The sequence below is a fragment of the Python bivittatus genome, unplaced genomic scaffold, assembly GCF_059951505.1.
Source record: "Python bivittatus isolate LINGU-HERP-01145 unplaced genomic scaffold, Pbiv_v1 ctg000020_np1212, whole genome shotgun sequence".
NCBI classification, from domain to species: Eukaryota; Metazoa; Chordata; class Lepidosauria; order Squamata; family Pythonidae; genus Python; species Python bivittatus.
In genome coordinates this window covers 108444340-108461927 of record NW_028277030.1, presented here as the reverse complement: position 1 = coordinate 108461927, position 17588 = coordinate 108444340, and the positions used below count along the sequence as shown (strand labels likewise).

Below are 17588 nucleotides of genomic sequence, written 5' to 3'. Positions count from 1 at the left end.
CAAATTCAAAATATGAACATGCTGCATAACAAAACCTGGAAATATAAATAAAATTTGTGCTTTTCAGCAATAACAAATCAAATCATTCAGTTGGCTTTGCTCTTATGTCATTTTATCAGAGCTGGACGCGTGGCATCTTTTTTTGGCAACAAGTTCGTTTATATTTGGTGTGAGGTTCTGTGTTGTGGAGATTCTCAGGATGGACTGCAGGTGCTCATCAGTGAGACGACTCCTGTGTGCTGTTTTGTTAGTCTTCATCACTGAGAAGAGCTTCTCACACAGATATGTGCTACCAAACATGCACAAGGTTCGAGCCGCATGTAGACGGAGCTGGGGCATTTCTGCGGGAATGGAGTGAATAAACTGTGCGGGCCATGCAGTATCGTACTTTGCCTTCAGTGTACCATTACACTGCAGCTCAATCAGCTCCATCTGAATCTGCACAGGTGCGGTTTCCACATCGACGGCAAATGGGTTGCGAAGCAACTCAAAATTCTTTTTTTGTTCTTCAAAGTCACCAAAGCGCCGTGCGAACTCAGTGCGCAGTGCGCTCAGTTTATCAGCAAAGTGTGTATTTGGGAACACCGTTGTGCCGACTTGGTTCAACATTACTTGGCAACAGGGAAAGTGGGGCAAGTTGCACTGGTGCATTTGTGTCTCCCATAAAAGCAGCTTCACTTGAAATGCCTTCACTGCGTCATACATGTCAGTGATCATGTGGTCACGTCCCTGGAGCTGGAGGTTTAAGGCGTTGAGATGAGCTGTTATGTCAACCAGAAATGCCAACTCGCATTTCCACTTTTCATCCCTAAAATGAGTGGAGTCTTTTCCTTTACTGTCCATGAACTGACAGATTTAGTTGCTGAGCTCAAAAACTCTGTTGAGAACTTTCCCCCGACTTAGCCAACACACCTCTGTATGATAAGGAATGTCAGCAAACTCTGAATCTATCTCCCGCATAAAGGACTGAAATTGCCGGTGATTTAAACCTTTAGCTTGGATAAAGTTTACGGTTTGTGTTACAGTGCTCATTACATTGTCCATCTTCAGGACTTTGCCACATAGTGCTTCCTGGTGTATGATGCAGTGATATGCCGTTAACTCACCAGTACAGTTCTCCTCCTGCATCTTTACTCGCATCCTTCCCACTAGTCCACTTTTTTCACCACACATAGATGGTGCTCCATCAGTTGTAAGTGCAATAAGTTTGTCCCAGGGCAGTTTCATGTCGGTTATACTTTGACATACATTTTCAAAAATGTCTTTTCCAGTCGTTGTCCCATGCATCGATTTAATGTCCATTATTTCCTCTGTAACGCGCAAATTGGAGTCCACTCCACGGATGAAGATGGCCAGCTGTGCAGTATCAGTCATGTCAGTACTTTCATCCACAGCAAGAGAGTATGCAATAAAGTCTTTGCTTCTTTCACTCAACTGTGTTCTTAAATCAGTGGCCATCTCACAAACTTGATCAGCAATCGTATTTCTACTCAGGCTTACATTTGCCAGCATCTGCTTTTTGTCTGGACATAAGACGTCAAACACCTTGATCATGCAGCTCTTCAGAAATTCTCCCTCGGTAAATGGCCTGGCTGATTTGGCGATCTCCTCTGCCACGATAAAACTTGCTTTCACAGCAGCTTCACTTTGTGATTTTGCACAGGTAAAAACGTCTGCTGAAGTATCAGATTCTTCTTTAACTCTTCTGCTTTCTGTATCTTCTGCTCTGCATTCAGGTCTTTCAGGTTATCCTGATGTTTTGTCTCATAGTGCCATCTTAGATTAAATTCTTTAATTACAGCCACATTAGCTCCACAAATGAGACACACGGGTTTACCGGCAATCTCAGTACATATACTCAGCCTCCTATCGGTTTTTCAAGGCTCTGTTTTCAGAATCAACTTTTCTCTTCGGCATCGTGAGGGCTAGCTTCGCAATAACTTGCAGCATCATAAGTTAGACTTGATTAATGCGGGAAGCGTTCGGCAAGGCAGCTGAAGTGCTGCATTATGGGATCTGTAGTTTATTGTGTTACCAGCGCTTCATATCACCGGGCCATTAATAACAATAAAATATAAAATGATCTCGTGGGCCGGATATAATTACACGCCGGGCCGGATGTGGCCCGCGGGCCTTGAGTTTGACACATATGCCTTAGAGTTAAAGCAAGGAAATATCTGTAAAAGCTGCTTCCATCTCTTGACTGCCCAGAGTCGCTGAGAGTTGGGCGGTATATAAATTTAATAGAGAAGCATTATCATTATTATTGCCAAAATTCCATTGTAGAAGAATGAGCAGCTTCCAGTCACTTCCAGTCAGATGCCTTCATGGGGATTGTGACAAATGATTATTGGTGGTAGTCACATAGCCAGATGTTTAGACTGGATTTGGCATTTTTATCGACTTATCGAGTCCTTCCCAAAGACTTGGGATAGGCAGATGTTGTTTGATGGTGTTAAAAGTATTGTTGCAGGATGTAAGCTGTTCCAAATGAAGCTGCCATTTGCAATTGACTGGTGGTGATTTAGTGTGCAATTCAAGCTTCGTATCTGCTGATCTTTTTGGTTATGGCTGTTATTTGCTACTTTATTATTTCCAGTGCTACTTTGATCTTCCTTGTTTCCAGGTTATCTTTCTTGATTAGGTATTCTTTGATCTTCTTGTTCTTTACCTTCTTTACTTCCATCTGTTCTAGCTCGTTTGCATCTGATCTTAGCATGCTGATCTTATTTTCCAACCTGATCTTCCATTTTGGTGGTGCACTGTTTGGCTTTTTTTCTTGTTTGTTGATTTTGCACCCAAAGCATTCAGTTATAACTGCAGCTGTGCTGTACATTAGTTGGTTTGTTTATTGCAGTGAGCTGGTGCTTATATTTGATATTACAGTATTGGCATCTTTTAATACTTGTGCTAGCTGTTTCTTTGTAACAAGCTTCAATGCAGGCAACCTTATTCTGTTGTTTTTCTGCTGTTCTAGATGCTCAGTTATCCTTTGTTTCAGTTCCTCTCGTTCTTTCTGAGGAGAAAGCAGAGAAGAGGGTGCCAGACTTGGGAATGAAAATGATTCAATAGCTATGTTGGCTTCCTCTACTGCCAACTCCCCCTGGTTTCCTCTACAGTCTGAGCTATTTCTGGCAAGGCTTTGGTTTCTTTGCCCTGGGTAGACCTTTGTAGTTCTTTCAATTCTACTTCTGTGAATACTTTGTTTCATATTATAAATCAGGGTTGATCTGCTAGCCTCTGTTCTGTTATTTCTGATTCTGGATGTTGTTCTTTCCAGAAGTGGTGCGTTCTTTTCAGGATATCCTCTTCTTGTTGGACTTGATTTGTAGTAGCAGATCATTATTTCTTTGTTTTCAGTCTTCGTATATTTGTGACAGGTAAACAACTGAGCCCTGTAGCCCACTTGTCACCAGATGTCCAGGAACTAGAACACCTAGCGCAGTCCTTGTTGACCCACGCGACAACCGATCCGGTAGGGGTTTCTGTAAATTACATCTCACCATGTTGTTTATGGGAAAGACACTCTTCAACTGGCTCCTCTGATGAGACCTGTCCAGTATGGTTGAACCTCTGGCATAGCTCTCATCCTCCTTGGAGAATGCAAGCCCCACAACCACGTCAAGGTAGTGCCTCACTGGGGGCTATTAAGGTAGTGCGTCACTGTATTATTATTATTATTATTATTAGGCAGTAGGAGAGAGAAAGAATTAAATGGAGGGCCTATTGAGAAATCAGACACAAAACTACTGTCTACTTTGTTGCAGGCCCTCCAGGGGGCACTGTTAGTCTGTCAGATTTGTTTATTAAAACCCAATATTTTGCAGCACCTTAAAAGACAAACTGCTATTATTATTATTATAGTTGGTCGCACAGTCATCCAGATGTTTTGACTGGATTTGGCATATTTGTCCATCTATCAAGTCCTTCCCAAGGATCTGGGATAGGCAGATGTTGTGGTTTGATGGTGTTAAAGGTATCATTGCAGGATATAAGCTGTTCCAAGTAAAGCTGCCTTTTGCAATTGAGTGATGATGATGATGATTGACATATTATTACAGCATAAACTTTCATGGACCAGAGCCATAGTGTGTAGAGAAGGAGAAAGTCATGATGTCAGAGACAGACTATGGATAATCAAAGTATGGTCAGAATTTAAGGCTTTTAGATGTCATGACACCCGTCTGGAAATAAACACAAAGAGATTGGGTAGAAAAACTTCAGCAGGTCCAGCTTTTCTTGTGGCTGCATCCAAAATTCTTAACTTTGCAGTGGGTTACCCTTTCAATCATTCCCCTCCGTTGAAAGTATCAAAAAGGAAATGCATATGAAGATGCACACACAGTTATTTTGAACACTATAGATTTTTCCTGGATTGTTAAGCAGTAAATATTCCCTTATTTAACTTCTACATGTCTTATTCTCAATTTGCACACAACAAACAACTCTGGTAACACATTTTCTCCTGGGGCATCTGCAGAAAGAAGAAGAGGGTCCAAAAAATCAAGATGGTAACTACAACCATGTGACTGAAGCCACTTTTTTATGTGTGTTGTGATGCATATAAAAAGAGTGGGGGTGCCATACTGATTTTTTTACCCCCCAGCACCCCTGTTTTCTCTTCTTATATTCTTTCCTCATTCCTGCTCTCTTAAGAAGTTAGCATGTAGCAAGTTATGTCATGATGTCTTAAAAGACATGACGATATTACAGAGTAGCCCATAGATGGCACAGCATGTACAGCTCCAGGTAATGTTGCTTTTCAGTATAGGTGTGGTGTTTGTTTCCTGCTGATTAGATCTGTTGGAAAAGAGTCAATATTACTCCAGGAACTTCTAACCTTGTAAAACACAAAAGCATTTGAATTGAAAAGGCAGGGGGAGGAAGGGGGAGGTAAACCATAGAAAAGAAGGTGCTGAAGATAGCTCCCCAACGTGGGAAGGTATTGATTGTAATAAATCACATGTTTAGCAATTTTCTAAAGTCTCATTTTACATTCCCTTTAGCTTTTTGGCTATCACTGTAATAATTTAGATTTGGTACATAAGTTACGGAAGAGGAGAAAGTCCAGCCCACATTTCAAACTTGGCCAACCCTTGATGAGAAAGGAGTATCTTGGTCTACTATAGTACTGTTTTTCCCTGCTGGCCTCTTTTGAAATGCTCATCTTTCCAAAATTTCTCTGCACAGACCCCCCAGTTATGTGTTTTCCATCTCCTATCTCAGCATTATTTTAATCAGATATTATTTCTGTGATGGACAATACCCAAAAGACTCTAAAGGTAAGTTCCTGTTTTGTTCTTTCAGATTTTGATTGCTTTAGCCTTGGGTGTAGGAGGAAATTCTTTGTGTTTTTCAAAGACTTAATAATCTTTGTTACAACAATGACTTGAAAGATAATACTGAAGAATACATTTGTTGTTTGGGAAAACCTGCCATTATACAGCAAAATACATAAAATTATAAAAACGAGTGCATATGTGCATGCTGCTGATATACAATCTTTTTTTAATGGGTCTGAAAATTAACTGCTGCTAATTAAGTACTGTTTTGAAACAAGCTGAGTACAGTATAGTTGAAGGATGGATTGGGAGATGAAGAATAAAGCGTATTTCATTTTCTCCATTTGCTTTGGCCTTCAGTCACAAGGAAAGTTGACTGGAACACTTATTATTTGTTTATTTATTATTTATCATATTTATATAGCCGCCCATCTTGCACAAGGGGACTCTGGGTGGTGTACAACAAGTAAAAAAATAAATACATAAAAACAACTACATATAAAAAACTGTAAAAACACACAAAACAGGAGGGCATAAAATTAATAAGGGAGCCATCGTAAAATCTCCCTGGTCCCCTGGGAGCCCCAGGCCTGAACGCTTAGAATTGTTTCTGTGAATGTGAATTATATCATGATGGGTAGCAACAAAGTAAGCATGTATTAGTCATAAAGACACCATTTGGCTTATGAATATCCTCATAACCCTTTAGTGTAACCTTTTTCAACATAGTAACCATGTGCAAAGGACCTATTCTTGATGTTTTTTTTCTTATATGAGAGCAATGGAAGGTTTTCTTATATGAGAGCAATGGAAGTGAGTGTGTGTGTGTGTGTGTGTGTGTGTGTAGCCAACCCCCATTATTTTCAAGAGTCAGTGTAGACAATACCATCAGAAATCAATGTCAAAATAGCAAATCTGATGTTGGGTCACACTAAAATGGGTAGTTTCATTTTCTAATGTTAGTTCATAAGAGTTACTAAAGCTGCTATTATTATTGTACCAAAAGTCCCAACATATTTCAAGGGAATACCACTTCGTCACAGGACTGAAAGAACAAATGAAGTGCCACATATTACGATATATGGAACCAGTCTCAAATACACATAAAACAAAGCTCCAGAAACAACGTGTGTAAGCACACCCCAAAAGAATGGGGGGGGAAAACAGCATGAAGGGATTGGATTTATGATATAAGGTTGGAGGTTTTGTTTCTAATTTTAGAGGCCTTCAAATGAAATCAAAATCAAACAAGTCTATTTTTATTCAATTTTTAGAAGATGAAGTAAAAACCACAATGCAAACTAGAGTTCTCATCTCTTCCTAAAATTGTTTTGGCTGAGTTGATTTTCCTTTCGATGAACAGGAGGAAGAGAACGATGAAAAGCAACTTGGAGATAATACTCAAAAGGAAAATAAACCACCTAGAAAGATTATTTATTTTGCAAATGGCGAATCAATGGAAGAATGCAGTTCAGAGGAAGATGATGTTGAGGAGGGCAATCAGAAGCCACTACTTGACACTGTGAGATTACTACTACTACTACCACTGTTATTATTTATTTGTATGGCCACTGGGACGTTGATGCAGCCTATGGATCCTCCTCTTTCTTTACAACTGAAAATCAACAGCAACACAATTGCTGATCATTTCAGCAGACACCTTGAAAGAAAGCTTTTCCTGTAATATGCAGTTTGTTACTGTCATTTGAAGAAGTTAGGTTACATTAAAAAAAAAATAGCTGATCAACCCCAATGACACAAATGCTAAGACTTTTTATGAAGCTAGTGAGATAAACTTCAGAAATGTTTTAGAATTAACTTGTTAACCTTTTAGAAAACCTTTCTGTGTACCCCACTAGATGATAAATGATATGTGTGTTTTCAAATATATGAAAAAAAGTGTATATGAAAGTATACTGTTGTCTGCAAAGATCTTTTTATCTTCCTCCTGGATTTCTTGGCCACTGATAAAGGTGATACATTTTATTCATTTATTTATTAAATATTAATTCATAGCCCTGAATGTTTTGCTTTGGCCCTGCCTACCTTTTAATGGAAGCTCTACCATTTGATTAGTGGTATACCGCTGAAATACAGTAGCTATTCTATTTCATGGATACAGGGACATATTCATGAAAAAGGACAAAAAAGGGAAGATAAGATAGATAAATAATTGGGGGGGGGGAATTGCCCTGTTTACTATTTTGTTTTTTTCAGGATTTTTTTCTCAGGAAAGTGATGCATTTCTATGCATAATGTAGGAATGAAATTTCAGCAACAGCGACCACTTGATTATAGTTTGAGACAGCAATAGCCTACTCTTTCTCTTTTTGCAACTGAAATCTATGATCTTGCTCCGAAATACATCCTCATAGTATGATTGCTTTGCAGCAGATGCAGATGAGTCTCTATATTGTTACCAACAGACCTTTGACTTTATTTCATAGGCCAATCTCTCTTGGAGTAATTACCTACGACTCTGGGTACTTCGAATTGTAGCCACAGCATTTTTTTGTAAGTATATTTTTTGAGGGGGAGGGGTTAACTATAGGTGATAGTCAGGCTGTTAGGGTAAGAATGTTTAGTACATCACTAGCAATTCCTGAGAAAGCATATATGTTCTTGCATCTTCATAATGGAAGTTAATTATAGATTGTGGCCCAGCCAAGGAAGTTATTTTCTTCTTCCACCAACAACCAGAAAGTAAATTAAATGTGATATGGAAGAATTTGTGGACTCATACTGGCCACTGTCTATTATTGGATGCTCTGATTATATTCATCCTTCACACCCACTTGCACATCTGCACACCAAAATCTAGGAGTTGTTCAAATTACTCTTTTTCTTCGATATCCTTACAGCTTGTGAGGTTCTTGGTGGGAAATTTGCCACGTTCTTTGGACTCAATGAATCTAAATACCAGTATGCGGTGGATGAATACTACAGGACACAAAATAAGATAAAGGTAACTTAGCTAGTGTAAGGCACCAGGCAATTTGTTTGCCACAGATTGGGGATTAGTTTTTAAGTTGTGTTACACACAGAATATGAAGCCCTGGGGCTCCCAAAGTGTGATGGAATGGAATTATGAAGGCCAGGCTCAGGGAGATAAGCGCGTTCTTAGTTCACCGCAAGAGCATGGGAAGTGCAAGAGGATGAGGCTGGCACCTCCCTGAGGAATTCACGGTGTTGTGGCTGGCTAGCTTGGGAGCTACGGTTCAGTCTGGGGAGATTCTTTCTAGAGGTTGTAGCTAATAAACACAGAACTGAATTTGCATTGTTTCTTGGAGTTCTTTGGGCTTAACCTGACACAAAGCCCTGAAATGAAACAGAAGGGATGATGCAATGAATATTAATTTTAGCCCTATTAAGGGGCTGACCCACCTAAATAGTTTTAATGCTTTAGATAAAAAAATAACTCCAACCATTGCCTCCATGTTAAAGATAAAAGACAGTTATTGCTTTAGCAGCATACACAATCTGTTCTGGATGGTATATATGAACTTTGTTTCATAGTAAAGTAGATCTTATTGGAAGCAATATTAGGCCAATAGAAAAATGTGCTGAATTGCTTTTGCATTGTGCAAAGGTTGCCAATAATTTTTTAACATTTTTGTCTTGGGCATTTCCCCAAATTATGTGTAGTCTTGGCTTAGAAAAGCCTCAAGATATTCCATATGCTGTATATGTTTATCTACTGTACCAGTCTACTATTTGAACAAATGAGAAGCAAACTGCATCGTAGTAGACAATCAACTGCCCTCCCCATATATTTTAGACCAAATTCCATAAGCTCAACAAATTTTGCATCTATTGTTGGAACATAAGGATGGCTCCAAGTAGCCTTACCTCCAAATTACATGTTTAAACAAATGTGTAGCATGTCTCCCACTTCTTAAAAAAAAAGATGAAAAACCAAATTCAAGAGCTGATGGGAAATGTTATCTGATTAATTTCTCTTAGCCCAGCTGGGCCAAAAGTCAGGAATTATGGGAAGTGGAATAATGAGTAAAGTAAAATGACCCACCCATTTCTTATATTGGGAAGATTCCAAATTCTTAATGATTGGAAGGGAATAGACTAAGCACTCTCCAATGCTTGTCACATTTACAAAATGTAGTTTTCCAAGGCTACTTTTCAGCATAGAAAAGTTAGATATGAGTTTATTTGTTCTCTTGTGGAACTTTGTAGACTTCATATTCCATTAAAAATGGTGGTTATACTAGGCTTTACATATTCATAAGGAGCTGGAGGTCATCTTGCCTATCCATCTGCTTGCTGAAGCATTTTGGAGAGATAACTATCAGCCTCAGTTAGAAGACATACCATTTCCTGAAGTAGCCTGTTACACTGACTGACAGCACTTCCCACCAGAAAATTCCTCCTAATATTGATGTTCCTTCAGCTTCAACCCATTGGTTTGGATTAAGTCCTCTGGATCATCAGAGAAGAAGTTTAGTTCCTCCTATAGATAACACTATTAACTATATGAACATTGCTATCATATCTCCCTTTAGGCTTCTCTTCTTCACACTAAACATAACCTTTATTCATTCCTCATAGTATAGTTTCCAGTCCTGTCACTAACTCGATAGCCCTCCTCTGAACTCACTCAAATTTGCAAAAGTTCTTTTTTGATTGCAGTGCCTAGAACTGGACACAGTATTTCAAGTGGTGCCTGCCCAAGTCATAGTATGAGTGGTCAATTACTTCTCATTATCTGGACTCTGTGTTTCTGCCACTAATTAAAAAGAGCATTTGCCTTTTTAGCTGCTGCATCACACTATTGGCTCATGTCCAACTGAAGTAAACCACATAGTATTCACTGGATATTACATCAAGACTTGACAGTAAATCATACCTCTCCAGATGCTTATCTGTAAATTCAGTTCTCAGCTAAACTTGGACTTGACTAGATTCTAATTTTTATTGCAGACAACAAAAATTAAAACAGAAACACAACTGTTGATAGTCCACTGCAGTGCAAAAAAGAGATGTTATCTATGGTCCAAAATTTAAATTCTAGGCTTCTTTCTCCATTGTTCTGAAAACAGATTTATTTGGTGGGTTGCTTAGCAGCTGAGATAGGTTTACATAATGGCTCTTTTCACTTCACCAACATCTGTCATGACCTCAGCCCTTACAGACATCATCCTACTCTAAATTAGGGATAGAGAATCTATGGCTAGAACATCGATACCCCAAATCCAGGGTGGGGTGGGGAAAGAAAATCCTCATCCTTCCCCATTTTGTATCACCTTGCTCACTGCAGCTTTTCCCCACAACTAAGTGTTAATTGTGCCCTTCTAGCATAAAACTGTGTCTACCTTTACTCTAAACCAATTGATGCTGATTTGCCATTAGGTCAAGTTAAATAATTCTTACTAATTCTGCTCCTAATCCAGCATAGTTCATCTATAGCTTTCTGACCTGAAGAAAGATTCCTATGGCACTGACTTTCAGATTCACTGAAATTCATACTGGTAGGGTTATCAAAATAAACAAAGACTACTTCTCATTCACAAAATGGGGGGGAGGGTCATTCAGCTGTCTGCATAGAAAAAGCAGAGAAAGTGAATGAAGACTTTTGCCCTAAATTGCTGATGTAAATGTGTTTCATCTGAAAATAGATTACTTGCTAGAATTCTTGTTATCCTATCTTCCTTCTAATAAATGCCAGAGCTGTTGGATTATCATTCAGAGAATAACTGTTTCCTGTCCAGACCGCAAGGAAAGAAGCCTGACATCAGTAAAGCTGTGAATATATGCTTCCTGTTGTCCTTAAACTACTCATCAATCATTGTGTTGAGTGCTGAGTGTAAATTCTAGGATTGTAAGAGAGCCCCTGCAGATTTTAAAAGCCTCATGCAATATTTATGCTTGGGTCCCCTAAAATGGTGACCATAGGCATCGGGGTGCTGGCCAACATTTTCCTTTACAACTTGGAAGCCCCCTACTCCTCCTGATTTTTTTTTTTTTTTTTGAGAATAGTTTTGAAATTCCAGATGTATCTTTGGCCCTGAAAAGGTTGGGAAGGAGGAAGCAAGTAAAAAAGAATGACTTATCTTTAAAAATCCATTCAACCATTTATTCCTCTTAAGAAATCATTACTAATCAGGTATTTTACAAACTACTGCATAATTATGATTCATGGACCAGAATGTTGATCCTTGTAAATTACCTTGTGGAACAAGCTTTTCATTTAACTTCTCTTTTAATAACTTTCAAAGAATTCAGAGCAAAGTTACTGCTCACCTTGTCAGGTTGAGAAATCTGTTACTGTTTGCTCTGTTAAGTTGGTATTTTATTGGAGGCTGAGATACTTAAAAATCTGATCATATGATAGAGTTGAGTAGCTAGAAGTGTGTGCCATGCAATTAGCTTGGACTGTGAAAATTTATGAACAGTAAAGACAAATCTTCCTAGCTATCAAGTTTTTCAAAAAATAGTATGTGGATCCTTTGAATATCATAATGCAGAAACTTCGGATATGTTAATACTAAAACCTGGAAGTGTTTCTACAATCAGGCAATAACTATGGCCTTTTTTTCCACAGATGACAGATTGGGGGAGAAACCATACCACTGTACCAAGTGGGATAACACAAAATTGAATGTGTTATTAAAAAAATAAGGGCTACTATACTAGTCCTAGTATTCTAGTAGAAGATCACCCCCTCCCCTTAGAATTGCCAGCCTATTGGCCTCCCAACTGTCTATTAGCCATAGTTTTAGAATCATGACCTTCCTTCATCCCTTGTCAAAAGTGGTCCAGGCCAAATTTGGTCTACCAGTGCATCTATTGCGTATTACAGGAGTGTAGATTTCCCAGGCTACAGATCATCCTGCCTTTAGAGTAGCTAAAAGTAGTAGATAGGATCAGGAAAACAATCATATAATTAACATGAAATAGAGTCAGAATGATTACTCTTCAGTTATGAATTTATTGATTTTCCTTTTCTGACACATTAAAACTGCCACTCTCTGGCAGCCACATCAAAGGCATGTGGAACCTTAGACTATGCAGCTCTGATTTATAAGAAGTAGACCTTTGAAGAAAAACCCTAATACAGACATACCAAAAGAGCTGTACTGTTTCTATAATGCTCATAAAGGGCTATTATTGCATTCTGTGTGTTTCATTTTGAACGAGCAGAGAGAAATCACTGGGTGCAGATACTTTCCTGAGTGTACAGTCCATCCCATTCAACTGAGCTCAAGCCTTTCCACATTAATTGGACTATGGATTAATTTAGTTATCTGTGCACGAATCAACACCATATAAGGTTTTATTTTAAATCAACATTCTCTAATAAAACACATAACAGAAAACCTACAGCAGCATCCTATTTAAAAAAAAAAATCTCTGAAAGGAAAATTAATGGGAAACGTGTGGTTACCAGTCATTCTTGTCTTCCTCCATCAAGACTTTCTAGAGTACACTTTGTTCTGTATCATGCATAATTTATTATCTGGGCTGTTTCAGAAAAGCAAAAGTGATGAAGATGACAAAGAGATGCTGAAGATGGAGACAGCTGCATCAAATGAAAAGCAGCACCTGGAAATGCAGCACCTGAGATATGGGTCCATTAATTGTAAAGATACTGTTGCAGATATAAATGAACTTGAAGAAGGTGGGCTGCAAGGTCTAGAATAAACCAGAATTATGGGATATAAAGTGTGCATTGTGAGTCACTACTTCTGGCTGGGTCAAAGTGTCCAATCCTCAGGCACATGAGTTGAGAGCTTAAATCAGCTCTCCTGGTGGATTGTTTGGTCTGTATGGATTAAAATGGACTGTTTTTAGACCAAGGCCCATGTTATACATCAACTGAAATGAAATAATACTATTATTTCAGGGTTCTACCTGGTTTAATTTTGTTTTTGGTTGGGCCACCCACAGTCATGCTATGAGATGGGCAGCAATATAAATTGTTTAAATAAATAATCAATTTGTTAAAAAAAAGTCAAGGAGAAATCCAAAGGGGGCTCTTTATTATATAAGCTAACACTAATATAACAGTACCAAACAGTAAAATACCTTAACCATAATGGACTGAGATCTATGAATCTTATTACAACATAAATCAAGTGCAGTTCAATAAATATGTCTTCATCATCACTAATATGCATCTTTCACGAGCATCTCCAGGCAAAGGTGGCTTATACGCTGAATAAATAATAAAGGGAAGTTATGCTTACTGAAGACTCCAGTAATGATAGCCAAGATTCTCTGAAAGATTTTCCCCATTGCTGTTCCCTAAAGCATATTGTTCTCAAACAAGAGGGACTGTGATCTAGGGTCTGTTCTCTTTTCACATGCGCCAAGCGGATTCTGTATGAGCTCCGTGCATTAGATCCTAGTATTCTCTGCAGCACATGTAGATTGCTCAGTAGGTAATCTTGTGTACAAAGTATTTCCTGAAGGTAGAGAACTTTAAAAATCACTGCTGTATAGAAAGTAGTTTTGCAACATAAGCTCAGGGGTAAACAATATCCCAAAGAGAATGATAAACACTAGACTTTTATGTTTTTTCTTTCAACGTCTTTTTTAAAGTACATGCAGTTGCCAGCAATTTGCTTCTGCTTATACCTAAACTGGTTAATGATTAAATTATATTGTATCTTCATTTTACTCCAAAAATCAGATTTTTAAAATGGACAGCATATCATATACTGGCAACCTATTCATGGGGAAAATGTGGTAGCTGAGCTGATGATGTTTTTACAGTTGATTGGGAAGAATACTCAATAACAACAAAATCCCTATCCTAATTTTGTTCTTTTTACAGCCACAGAGTAGAGCATCTCTTTACAATATGGTGACCTCTAGATCTATTGGACTTTAATTTTCATCATACCCAGCTAAAACAGGCATGCTGTCTGGAAATTATAGACTTTGTAATCCAGCGTATCAATAAGACAACCAAGTTGGGGCAAGCTAAATTAGAATTATTATTTTATGAACAAAAAATTACTGTTCTGAAAGTTTGTAAAAAAATGCAGAATATAAATAAGAAAAACATTCAAATAAACAAATTAACATTACTGGATATTTGTGAAAAAATTACTTAAATGGACACTGTCCCTCAATTTTAATGGGGGGATTATTTCTTTCACCTCAAGATGGCACTACCTAACAAGCTTCAGCTTCTGGTGCTCAAGGCATGATGAAAAACCAGAAAAGCCAGATATAGCTGATCTATGGAGGGGTAAATTAGGGTATTGTATACCCTATATACTCTATGTAAAATACATACATACATACATATTGCTATGTTTTTATAGTATAGTATTTTATACATACTATATAAAATATCAAAATAGTATACCCTATATAAAATACCAATACCCTAATCAAGGAACTACAAGGAGAAAGCCATACCCCCACCAACACCGGCAAGGCATGCTACTGTATATAAATCCATTGATGATGTTACCAAATCGGGTAATGAAACATCTGCAAGCAAACAACCAAGCTCAGAGAGCACCAAGGACTCTACAGTTCAACCCTGAACTACTCTTATTCTCCTCTACTGAAATATACTTCTTCACATAGCATACAATTTGTGGAACTGGCCGTCCCATGCTATAGAAATGGCCACCAATCTGAATAATTTTAAAAGGGGATTAGATATTAATGGAGGATGAGATTATCACTGGCTAGCAAGCATTATGGTTATTCAGTATCAGAGACAGCAAGTCTCTCAATACCAGGTGTGTGTGTGTGTGTGTGTGAGAGAGAGAGAGAGCTATTGTGAGTGTGTTCTGCTGGTGGGCTTCCCATCACCACCTGGAAACACAACACTGGAAAAAATAGCCCTTGGGCTGATCCAGCACTACTTTCCTTACATTCCTCCTCTATGCATACATCCAGGGGAATCAGAGAAGTAAAAAGCAATGAAAATAGACCAAACATATTTTGAAAGCTTATAAACTGCCTAATTGTCAAATCTTAATAGCAATATAATTTTTTGATAGTAAAGGTCTGCACTATATCAGCTCTGTCCTGAAGACTCTGGTAGCTTAACCTCTCAACAGGTTAAAATAAGAGCTAATATTACAATTCTACTAGCGCATCAACAGCTTGCCAAATTTTAAAAATATAGTAACAGCATTTTCTGGAAGATGTTTATATGCTACAGTAGATATGTCTCTAGGAATTGAGCTGAATGTACAGTGCCATATGGTTATAAACTAAATGGTTAGTTGATGTCAGGCCTCCAAAGTAGACCAAACCTGGAAACCAAAGACACACAAGCTAATACTACTTTTATTAAAAGGTTATAGTAACAGAATCTTGCAAGCTTCCCCCATACCTTCCTTTATCTTCATGAGAAGTAGGGATGGTTATGTCTGAGACACCTTCTCCAATTACATTTGTGCCCTGGACTCAGATTTCTTTTATCTGGCCACTGTCTTGTTTGTGGCTCTTCCTCCTGCTCCTCAAGGTTATTCCTTCTGTCCATTACAGTTGTTTTTTAACACAAATATTGCTAGAAACTCACTTTCCCCTACTATATTTGCCATATTTATTGCTGAAGTGCTCTGGAGAAGACCCTGATGCTGGGAAAGATTGAAGGCAAAAGGAGAAGAGGACGGCAGAGGATGAGATGGTTAGATAGCATCACTGAAGCAATGAGCATGAAACTGAGCAAACTCAGGGAGGCAGTGAAGGACAGGAAGGCCTGGCGCGATATGGTTCATGGGGTCACGAAGAGTCGGACACGACTTAACGACTAAACAACAACAAAGCTCTTTGCATAGGCTGTTACTCCTGTAACTCTTTCTGCTTCTAACTTCTTCACTTTTTGTGCTGATTACATTTCACATAGGTTTTGTATTGAATTTGTTACTAATTTGTGTCCTAGATTTCTGAGCAACACTGAAACCAAGGTATAAGATCTCCAAAAATGTAAGCTTATCTAAAATTTCCTTTTAAACGACTAGTGCCTGCCAGTAAGACTTTTTTCCTTCAGGCATAATTTTTCTCCCCAGTTGTTTTCATCGGATGAAAGCTTATCTGAAATTCTGCACTCTAGGTTTATGGTATATATAGAAAATCCATGGTCTACCAGATGTTAGACTACAGCTCCTATCATTCATGAACACTGGTTATTTCAACTGGTAAAAGAAAAGTCTGAACAACAAATAGTGACCAATGAGTTCCTTACGCCTGGACAACACAATCCTTTACATCCATATTATTAGCTTAGAATAGTAGATCTGTTCATAAAGAATGAATATGGGGACAAATAATTTTCAGGGCTGTGTATGCTTTGAACAAGGTTAGGAAGAAATTATTCTGACCTTGTGTGGGCAGAGGATTTCTTTGCTATTACTTAAATAACCTCTTTTTTCAGGCTTCCATGCAAGCCTTAAAAACACGCTACTTCATTAAGGAATCCAGTAAAGTAAAATCACGGCTTACTACATAAGAGTGATTCTGTCCACCTGAAAAAAAAAAATTAAAACATGCTTACACAGAAAAATCCTGTGGTAAGGTAGTGAGATATTGTAACATTATTTGGTAAATATACTTTTTTTTTTTTTTAGCAGAAGAATATACAACTTGTTTTTCCTGCAGATGTGGTTGGATTGCAACTCTCATCATCCTTAGTATTGGTGGAATGGAGGCTAATTAAGCTGGAATTCAATAACATCTGGAGAACAATATACTGTATTGCCCAAATCATTATAATCTAGCATATAATATATTCTCAGAATGAACCACTGTTTGCTACAGTCACTGAAGCATTTAACATACATGACCTATGATTGCCATACTGAACCACAAATTACCAAAGTTTAGTTTAGCATAGTTTAGTCTAGCAGACCCTGTGGTTAGTTTTTGGTTCAGGGTGTCATGAGACTCCAGAAAACTGGATTCACTGAGTTAAATGAATTTGTTAAGTCAGTGCCTCCCAAACCTGGGTAAATTACCCAAAATTGGGTAAAGTGGGTAACGACGCACAAATCCATTCACAACAGAGACATTTAAACTGACTTAAAGATTGCCACATGTACTAAAATATATTTGAAAATCTCCCAAAGTATTCCTATTAAGATGAAAATCAATTAAATTACCAATGGTAATTTGTTGAAATGGCATAAAGATCATTCAGTGATATTTTTTTAACACAGGTAGTCCTCAAATTACAACCATTTGTTCAGCGACCATTTGAAGTTATGATGGTGCTGAAAGGACTTATGACCTGTCCTCAAAGTTCCAGCCACTGCAGCACCCCTGCAGTCATGTGAACAAAATTCGGGCACTTGGCAACCAGCTTGCATTTATGATGGTTTG

At 38.1% G+C, this 17588-nt stretch overlaps 1 protein-coding gene across 1 annotated transcript; it reads left to right on the top strand.

Annotated features, from left to right (window-relative positions):
* The first annotated feature begins 4876 nt into the window (after nt 1–4876).
* Nucleotides 4877–12953, top strand: FAM177B (family with sequence similarity 177 member B). Its single transcript, XM_007433714.3, has 5 exons — nt 4877–5282; nt 6646–6804; nt 7730–7796; nt 8144–8247; nt 12768–12953. The coding sequence occupies exons 1-5, from the start codon at nt 5256–5258 to the stop codon at nt 12936–12938; spliced, it is 528 nt and encodes a 175-aa protein (XP_007433776.1). The 5' UTR covers nt 4877–5255; the 3' UTR covers nt 12939–12953.
* Nucleotides 12954–17588: the final 4635 nt, after the last annotated feature.